The following is a 10,000-nucleotide window of genomic DNA, read 5'->3' on the forward strand; positions in this document are numbered from 1 at the left end:
GCCAGAGTCGGTATTGGGTGTCGAGAGAGCTATTCCCAAACTCAGCTGTGACCCACAGTAGCTGGGTCAACTTACCCTCGGGCCAACGAACGCACACAACAACAACACACACCCACCCACACACACACACAACACACACACACACTCAGGGTCAAGCACACGTTCATTCAAATGGGATCCATATGAATTCACCTGTGTGCACACACACGCATGCATGTGGCACACATACATTAGAACGTGAACACCTGGACAAGTGCACACGTAAACAAACATGCACACACACACACACACACACACACACACACACACACACAGGTCCATTTACACTGTGGCGACAGTGAGTCTGTTAGCGGGATGCCGTAGTACAGAGGGGTGGACAGATTTAGGTCTCCCTCACACCTCGCTTTGCCAGGGTGGAGGGTAACGATACCGTTAACACTCAACGTGCCAACAAATGCCCCACACACACACACACACACACACACACACACACACACACACACACACACACACACACCCCGCCCCTCCCCTCCTCCTGTGCTCCAATCAGCACCTCTCGTTGCTTTTCTCTGCCCTCCACACGGCAACAACTGTTATTCACCTCTCCCAAAATAACACGAGCGGCCAATCACGCGGCGGCGGGAAGAGAAGCGGCGGTCAACGCCGAGCGCCTCCAGGTGAAGGAAGGACACGGAGGGGACGACAACAAACAAACAAACAAATGGGGGGACACTGATGCAGGAAAAGAGAGGGGGGAAAAAGTAGGAAAGCAATCTGCAGGGACGACAAGAAGGAGCACAGGATATCGGAAAAAATAAAATACCAAAAAAAGAGGAGGAAGGAGGGATGGATGTGTTGGATGCTGGCAGCTACCATGGTAACCTCATAAATAGGTGCCGTACATATCAGCGGGGCATAAGGTTACACAGCTCGGTAAACAAACACACACACACGGAGGAAGGAGGGAAGGAAGGAGAGAAGGAAATGAGCAATTAGTAAAAGAGGAGAAAGGAAGTGAGACGGCGACGATGCGACGCGTCTCGGTGTCGACGGCCGTTTGTCCGTCACGTCGGATCATTACCCCGACCCACAATGTGCCGTCGAACACGTAGAGGTAACACACACACACACACACACTTGTGAGTGTATTCACGGCAGTGTCAGTATGTTATGCAAACCGAGTCACAAACACAGACACACACATTAACACATGCTCCAATTGCTTCGCCTCTCGCCTTCCCTCTGTAGCACAACCCCAAAATCATCTTTAAATATTCCCCCGGGGTGGAAAGGGGAGCCCACACACACACACACACACACTCATATATACACACTACACATCACAAAACACGAGTGAGGAACCAGGAAAAAGGCAACAAAGCGCTCCTGACACAATGAGCGGTTGTGTTGTCGTGATTCGAGCTCAGATTGTGAAGCCGTATCGGCGCGTTCGTCGCAGCTAATGAACACTATTCATCACGGCAATTACGCCGCCGTCAGCCTCCCCGTTGTGTCGCAAGCGATAACATCCTCGCCACGGGCGTTTAATATGACAACACAGACTTTCTTACAAATGAGCTCAGTGCAACGCTGTCACTCACACAGTCACTTCCTGTGTGTTTGCGTCCGACATCACAGCAACAACAACGTTTAACTCGCTGAAAACTGCGGAACCAATTTTGTCTGCAGACCCCTTTTCTTCTGTGTTTGAGCCCCAAATTCATTCCAATACTTGTGTTTATTGTATGTATTTGTTCAGCAAAGTCTTGGGAAAAAAATGTATATCTGCAAAAAAAATCCCTTTTAAAAGATATTTTGATGGTAACTATGAACATCCAACATGATATGAGCCAGATTCCCCCAAAATGCCTCCTGGAGTGTCAATAAGACACCTTTTTGGAAAGATTAGGACCTAAAGAATCTGAATATGCAACAAAAATCACAATAAAACAAAGTCTTGGTCTGTTAGGAAGGAGTTTCAGTCAAGAAACTGCGTCGTTCGGTTCAAAAATGGAAAAATTACGTATTTTATGCCAAAAGATTCTCTGAATGGGGCATGCTGGGACTTAAAATTGGAGCAAGAGGATTTTCACGCAGTTTCCAAAAAGGTTAAAAAGCATCATTGAGGTGACGCATCAACTTTACCCAACTTCCCACTTGATATAAAAACTCCTTTATGTGCAACTACAGAGAACATTTCTGAAATTTAAAAGCGTGAAAATATCCACCAAAAAATGTGACTTGAGCGCAGGAAGCTGTTTGTATCCCACCAGACTCCATTAATAAAGAAATGGCACACAACTATGACTCTGACTCCACCAGAGACAAAGAGTAATCATTCAGGTCTGTGATGTGAAAGACTTGACTGTGCACACTAACGTCTCACACGGTGGCGATAACACAAATGTCTCCCATCAGTGTGTGTGTGCGTGTGTGTGTGTAGTTTCAACTTAAAAAGTGTGTGCTTGACTTACTCGGATCACCTCTGGACTCTGCTGGATGAGGAGCGTGGACCCGGTGTCCCTCCCGGCAACGACGGCGTCCCTCGTGGCGAACGCAACCGCAACCGGGGGCGGAGCTTCAGGCGCAGACGGAGGCGTGGCTTCGGAGGGATGCGGGCTCGCGGCCGCCGGCGGGGTCGAGGCGGACGCGACGTCGGTCTCGCCTTCTGTAGCGGCGTCCTCTGTGGCCTCGGTTGCGGGCTCGGGCGTGGCCGTGGGTCTGGGCGGAGCTTCCGGTACGGGTGTCGGCGCGGGCGGCACCGCCGGTGCGTTCGCCGGCGAGTGTTTCGGCGGCACGGCTGGGATTTGTGTCGCCGTGTGCGCGGCAAGAGCGGGCGGCGGGCTCGGGCTCGCGCTCTCCAGAGGGGTGTCGGCCCTGCCGGCGGCGCCGGCGGTGGCCAGCGTATCCTGCAGGAGCCTCATCACCTCCCGCTCCTTCCCGCTGTTCCTCTCGGCGCTCCCCGAGCTGCCCGCCCCGGTGTCCACCAGCTCCTGGGCAAAACTCTCGATGCTCTCGAGGATCCTCAGCAGCAGCGCCCCGTCCTCCTCCTCGCCCGCCACGGCGTCACCCGTCGGCTCCCCCCTGAGGGCAGGAGGAGCGGCGGGACTCCTGCCGGTGGGGCCGTTGGCGGCGAGGTGGTTGCGCGGCTTCTGGACTTGGAACTGGGCCATTTTGGGCGGCGTCTGGGCCTCGCCGGACGCGACCCCCTGGCCGCCGCCGCCGCCGCCGCCGCCGCCGCCGCCGCCGCCGCCCCCGTCTCTCTTCCTGGTTTTGGCGGGGAGCGGCGGCTCGGCGCTCCTCGGGTGGCTCATGCTCTGAGACAGATTCTCCAAGTCCATCAGCAGCTTGTCGATGTCGTCGTTCCGGTGCGAGGCGGCTTTGGGCGCGGACGCCGCGAGTGAAGGCCAAGCGGGGCCGTAGCCCGCCGCCGCCGGCGAGCTGTGGAGGAGCGCGTGCGGGTGGGACGGGTGCCCGCGCTGCACCGACGCCGTCCCGTTTTTGCTGTGGCCGGCGCTCGGCCCTCTCGACGGCGGCGGTTCCGGCGCCTTCCCGAGGTCCGCCTCCTCCTCCTCGATGTAAAGCGCCTCCATGGGCGACGCCGGAGGGGTGTGGGCGTACGGCGGCGTCGGGGAGGCGCGAAGAGGGGAAGGGGAGCGAGTCGGAGAGCGGGGAACCGACGGGGGAGAAAGAGTGTGCTGCGCGGCGGCAGGAGGATGCGGGTGTTTCAGTCCGTTCGTAAGTGGCGAGGCTCTGGACGGGGAACTCTGGACCGGCTTCGTGTGGGCGGAGTCTGATTTCAAAGAAGAAGAAACGGAGGACGATGCCGAATGAGGGGCGGCGGCCTTTGGGAGCGGCGGCGACATCACCACGTCCTCGTAGCGAGGGGGTTGCTCGTTGCCGAATATCGGAGAGTACGCCCCCTGCTGGATGGAGTGCAGAGTGTTGACCAGCTCCGCCAGGTCGCTGTGCCCGCTCACGGGCGCGCCCTGACCTCCCTGCCCGCCGCCGCCACCGCCGCCACTACTGCTACTACTACTACCGCCCAAACCGCCAATCCCGTCCAGCTCCAGCGGCAGCCTCTTCAGATAGCAGCTGAGTCGGGTCATCACGGCCCGGTAGACGCTGTCGGGGCTGGCGGCGCCGTCCTCGGGCCCGCCGCCGGCCTTGTGCCTGATGCACTGCTTGATGATGTCGGTGCACTTCTTCAAGTCCTCGGAGCACTTGAGCAGGATGTCCAGGCAGGCCCGGATGTCCTCGCCGCCGGCGCCGCCGGCCACCGCCTCCGCCCGCGTCTTCTCCAGCAAGCGGGCGATCAGGTTCTCCTCGCCCAGCGTGTTGCGGTACAGCGAGGCCATGGTGTTCAGGCTTTGGTCCAGAGACCCGAAACTCGAGAGGCCGCCGCCGCCGCCGCTGCTGCTGCTGCTAGTCGACCCGCCGCCCAATTTCGCGATGGACGCCAAAGTGGCCGTGCTGCCCTTCAGCTTCGTCTCCTCCAGGCCGGACACCTTCCCCGGCACGAACGGCGGCAGGTTCTCGTCGTTGGGCGGCGGAGGCGCTGGCGGCGGACCCGTGCCGTTCGTCATGCCGCCGCCGCCGAAGTGGCCGTAGATGATCTCCAGGTCGGTGGAGCGCCGGCTGATGGAGTCGGGGCGGACCTTGCGACCTTTCCGGAAGGCCACGTGGCTGGAGGAGGAGAGGCGGAGCTTGTCGAACGAGAACTCCTTCAGCTTCCCGCTGGCCAGGTTGATGGCTTCCTCGGTGATGTCCTTCAGACTGCCGGAGGCGCTCAGGTTCCCGGTGGAGCCTCCGCCTCCGCCGGCGGCGCTGGCGGCCTTTTTCCCTCGCCAAGTGGGGCTATCCTCCCCGATGGACAAATTGCCGCTGCTGTCCACCCTCTCCAGGCCGGCGTTGTACGCGGCGGCGGCGTCCACGGTCACGGTCACTTTCCCGTGGAGCTGCTGCGAGATCACGTTGTGGGAGCGCGCCAGCGAGCCGTTGGCGTCGGCGTCGGCGTACGCGGCGTCCGGCGCGGCGAACAGCTCGGAGCAGGTGCCGCGGTGCGCCACGGTGCAGTCCAGGCCCTGGGACAGCGCCCCGCATGGCCCCGAGCAGTAGTGCACGGCGTGCGAGCGAGCGCGCCGGTCCACCACCACGCTGTTGTAGCAGCTCACGCTGCTTACCACCACGCGGTAGGCCGCTGCCATGGTGCCCGGTGTCCCTCAGGGCATAGGAAGAGGGCGAAATAAGACAAAAACAATATCGCTTTAACCCCACCCCCAAAAAAATGGACGGATTAAATGTCCTTCAGCGTTAATACCGAATCAGGTTGATGTCTTTGAACTGCACGGTGCCCATGGTCACAGGCGAAAAAAAAGTGGCAAGAGATGTCTTGAAACAATTATTTCCAAAATGGAGGACGATATCCTTTCACGCCGGCCCCCGAGCGAGCTTTAAAGTGTTCCCACTGTCTCGCAGGGGAACAAAATTCCTGGCCTGAGAGCTCGGGGCCTCTTATTAACAGCTGTGAGGTCCCTCCTCTCTCCACAGGCGCCTTCTTTCGTTTCCTCTCTTAGCAGCAGCTCATTAGCCGCTTAATGACAGCTGGGCAGGACGGCGACGGCGGAAGATCCAGCTGAGGGAGTCTATCGCCAAACCCCTCCGGAGGGGGAGGAGGGGGAGGAGGAGAAGCGCCCCCTGGGGGCCGCATCCGAGGGCCTCAACATGGAGGCTCGTCGCCCTTCCTGTCGCTCGGTCCCGAACCGTCCGGCGAGTCCGACACAGCTGCAGAACAGCAGGGAGGGAGGGGGGGGAGGATGGGGGAGGAGAGGGGAGGCCGACCCCCAGATGGTCGACCGCCTCTTCTTCTTCTTTCTCTTTTTTTCTCCTGCGTTTCTGAATCTCCGTCAGTCTCCCGCGCTCACTCTCGCCCCCCGCTGTCAGCCATGTGTCAGAGGGCGAGCGCTGTGTTTCTGACGGGACGACGCCACCTGCGAGTCAGAGGAGGAGGGAGGGAGGGAGGGAGGAAGGGAAGGAAGGAGGGAGGGAGAAGAAGAGGGAAAAGAAAAACAAGAGAAAAAGAAAGTCAATCAACAAGGAGGTCGGCGAGAAGTGGATGACTGTGAGCGTGTCGGTGACAGCTGATAAGAAGCTGAATCATCCCCCCAAAAAACAACAGCAAAACCGCACTTAACTTCACACACACACACACACACACACACACACACACACACACACACACACACACACACAGCGAGACATTGAATGGTGGAAAGTTTCACCCGGCAGAAGTAGAAACAAAGATGTGACTCCCTCGCTCGCTCGTCGCGGGCCGAGAAGCTTCAAACGAGTTTCCTCGGACAAAAGAGCGCCGGCTGTGGTCGGGGAAGAGGAAACACCTGTTTGCTTTGCATCCCCTGATTTTATTGCCGGAAAAACATCTGTCGCGATTGAAATATCAGGTGGAACACGAGGTTCACAGACAGCGGGACATAAAGCTGGATTTAGGAAGCTCTACGATACCTTTAGTCTCTTTTGTGTACTTCTTCGTCTCAGTTTCAGTCTTCAGCTGCACCCTTTTCTGTTTTATTCCTCCCTTTGCTTTCACTTCCCCTTCTGTGGAAAAGTATCCCTCATTGCTGTGCCCTCCCAATGCACATTTACTGAGTAAGTACATGCACATTAAATGTAAAACATTACCACACGCCTCAACCGTGCAAACAAACTGAGCGCCGGGTTGTGTAACCATTATTTACCGTGCAAATTTTAACCTGCAACTGGATATTTAAAGCAAAAAAAATCAAAGTAAAAACAACGGTCTTGAGCTTAAATAATGGATTTTCCTTTTTAAGCACGCGTTTCAGGACGACAACGAGAAGAAAGCTCAACGCCAGCAGCTCGTCACGGCGTGTGAAGCGAGCGTGCACACGGACACGTGATCCATCCCGAGCTCTCCGGGGATCACGACTTAAAAGTGTGAGCAGGAGCAACTGGGAGGAGTGATTGGTGGGTGGGGGGTGCAGGGGGATGGGTGGGGGCCTCGCGGCACCTGGAAAAACAACCATAAAACCTGGTTTGTGTGGAAAGAGAGGAGTCGGTGGCCTCATCCCTCTCTCCGTCTCGCCTCCTCTCTCTTTTCTCTCGGCGCAAAACACAACAGCTGGACGCTGCCGAGTCAGCCTCCTGCGCAGGAAACTACACTTCCTGGCAAGCTGCACTTGAAATCTGGACAGACAGTTAGAAATAGACTATTACACACACTCACACACACACACACACACACACACACACTCCTTCCTCTTACACACTAAATATATGTGTGCATCTCTTAGTAAACGACAGCTTCCCAAAGTGATGGAGCGTGTAAACAAACTCTGCTGGTGTTTATAACGCTGAGCCACCTACACACACACACACACACACACACACAGAGAGAGACACACACATGCTGGTGCATACTGTACACCCACACACGTATGGCTGCTCATGCTGTAGGACAGACACACAACGCATTGGGCTCACATCGGAGCACACAGCGCAGGTGAAGCGTCGGCGTCTGCTTCCTCCTCGGCTCGCTGCTTTCAGCAGAACAAGAGGAGAGAGATTGTGTTCCCCGAGGTTATTTGTGACAACCTTTTTCCTCTCTCTCTCTCTCTCTCTCTCTCTCTCTCTCTCTCTCTCTCTCTCCCCCTCTCTCCCTCCCTCCCTCCATTCTTTCTCCTCCATCTAAAAAAAGTCTTTCCTTCAATGTGACCTTCAACAGGAAGCAATAAATCCACAGAGGCCACTTTTGTCACAACCTCCACGTGTGTGTGTGTGTGTTTGTGTGCGTGTATGTGTGTGTGTGAGTGTGTGTGCGCGTGTATGTGTGTGAACATTAGCAACGCTGCACAAAAAAAGAAATTGTGTACTTAGTGTGACTTAGCCATGTGATTACTTGCATGCTGCTGTGTGTGCGTGTGTGTGTGTGTGTGTGTGTGTGTGTGTGTGTGTGTGTGTGTGTGTGTGTGTAGGTGTGTGTGTGTGTGTGTTCACAGGGGAAGTGAGTCTTTGTGAAGGGGGGAGGCCCCGATAGGAACCCCAAACACAAGGCCGGGGGCGAGGGGACGAGTCTCTGCTCGCCCGTTTACTTTGTACACACACACACACACACGCACACACACACACAGTGATGCAGAGAGAGAGAGACACACACTAGAGGCTTTGCGGGTGTTGACTTGTGTCCCACAATGGGGGACAGCGGTCGTAACAAAAGAGGGATTACTGGTTACTTTCCACAACATCGCGCTGCTCTGAGAAACACAAACACACACATGCACACAAAACACGTGCAAACTCTGCACTAACGTGTGCGGTTATAAGTGCATTTCATCAATTGTGTTTCTGTCTTTCATTCATCCATCCATCCCGTCTTTAACGCTCTCTCTCTCTCTCTGATCTGAACAAATGTCCAACCAGCTCACTGCAGTTGTGACCCAGTTCTGAGCCGCTTCCTGTAATCAGGTCATGAATTATTTATTGGCTCTGCCTGTTTGCCTCCACACACACACACACACACACACACACACACACACACACACACACACACACACACACACACACACACACACACACACACACACCTTGAGAGAGTCAGATTTGTGCGTCGATCGGCCATCTTTCTGTCACTTTCCGGCAGAAAGACAAAAATTTTGAAGAGAAACATTTGTTTTACTTGTTGCAGCTGAAATACCTGCAACCCAAAGCTGTTTGGCTCAAGAGAAACACAATAATCATCATCATCATCATCATCATCCTCTCCTTCCAATCTTCCTCTTTCCTGTGTGTAATAAACTTTAAAGTCAAAATATGAGGAGCTTAAAACACAGCGAGGGACGAGGTGTTGACTGAGCCAGAAGCACGAGGCCGTTCGTCTCTTCTTGAGGAGAGCTGGAGCTCTGGCTAATAAAAAATAATATATTAAAAAAAAAAGCCCACAAGCACGCAACAAAACACACAACTATCACAGGACAACTGACGTCACAAATAGCAGAAAGCAGAAAGTTATTCACATCTTTAGGGGTTTCTGTCGTTATGTCTGCCAAACTTATTGTCTGGATGAGACCCAGAGCACAAATCACTGCACTCTGGAGACACACACACACACACACACACACACACAGACAGACACACACTATGAAACACCGTCTGCAGGCTTGACAGTAACATCTCTGGTCTTTATGGGTCAGTGCAGTCGAGGCCGAACAGTTCAGGCTTAAAATCACTCGTGTAAACAAAGAGAGCAGTGATTTACATCTGCTACACACTATGTATGTATATATATATATATATATATATATATATATATATATATATATATATATATATATGTATATATATATATATATATATATATATATATATATATATATATATATATATATATATATATGTATATATATATATATATATATATATATATATATATATATATATATCGTAAAAGTGTAAAAGTTGGGTTACAAGCCGCTACTACCTTCAGTAGGTGTCCCCTGCTAGCTCCCCGCTATAGCCAGCTAGCGCTGCTGCTAGCTCTCCGCTAGCACTGTGGCTAGCTCTGCAATAGCGCTTCTAGCATTTTCTATGAATCTTTCCATAACGTGAGGCTCTGGTGGTTAAAATGCCTGATAAATGTTATATTTGTCTTCATGAGATGTTATTTAGTTGAAATTTAAAAAAAAAACGTGTGAAAAGTCTGGTGAACTTTTTTGGGGATGGACAGAAAACACTCAATCTCGCTCGCTCCATCACGTCAGCCGACCTCCACCTCACACTCCCTCCTTCCTTCCCTCCTCATCTCCCTCCTTCCTTCCCTCCTCATCTCCCTCCTTCACTTCATTCCTTCATCCTTCCTTCCCTCCTCATCTCCCTCCTTCACTTGATTCCTTCCTCCTCGTCTGCACGCTCTCACTTCACAGGCCGAGTTCGCTCCTCCACAGATCCACGACTGCAGCGCCGCACC

The 10,000-nt window shown here is 54.0% G+C and overlaps 1 protein-coding gene across 3 annotated transcripts in view; it reads right to left on the reverse strand.

The window, feature by feature from the left end:
- ppp2r3a (protein phosphatase 2, regulatory subunit B'', alpha) overlaps positions 1 to 10,000 on the reverse strand; it is a 52,379-nt gene that overhangs the window by 19,764 nt on the left and 22,615 nt on the right. For all 3 annotated transcript variants that reach the window (XM_068580045.1, XM_068580047.1, XM_068580046.1), the window contains exon 2: positions 2,475 to 5,990. In XM_068580045.1, the coding sequence (XP_068436146.1) occupies positions 2,475 to 5,207 (2,733 nt within the window). In that variant the 5' untranslated portion in view covers positions 5,208 to 5,990. The remainder of the gene's footprint in view (positions 1 to 2,474; positions 5,991 to 10,000) is intronic.

Source organism: Clinocottus analis, unplaced genomic scaffold (genome assembly GCF_023055335.1).
Source record: "Clinocottus analis isolate CAN_PGR_092001 unplaced genomic scaffold, fCliAna1.0.p SCAF_17, whole genome shotgun sequence".
Taxonomy (NCBI): Eukaryota; Metazoa; Chordata; class Actinopteri; order Perciformes; family Cottidae; genus Clinocottus; species Clinocottus analis.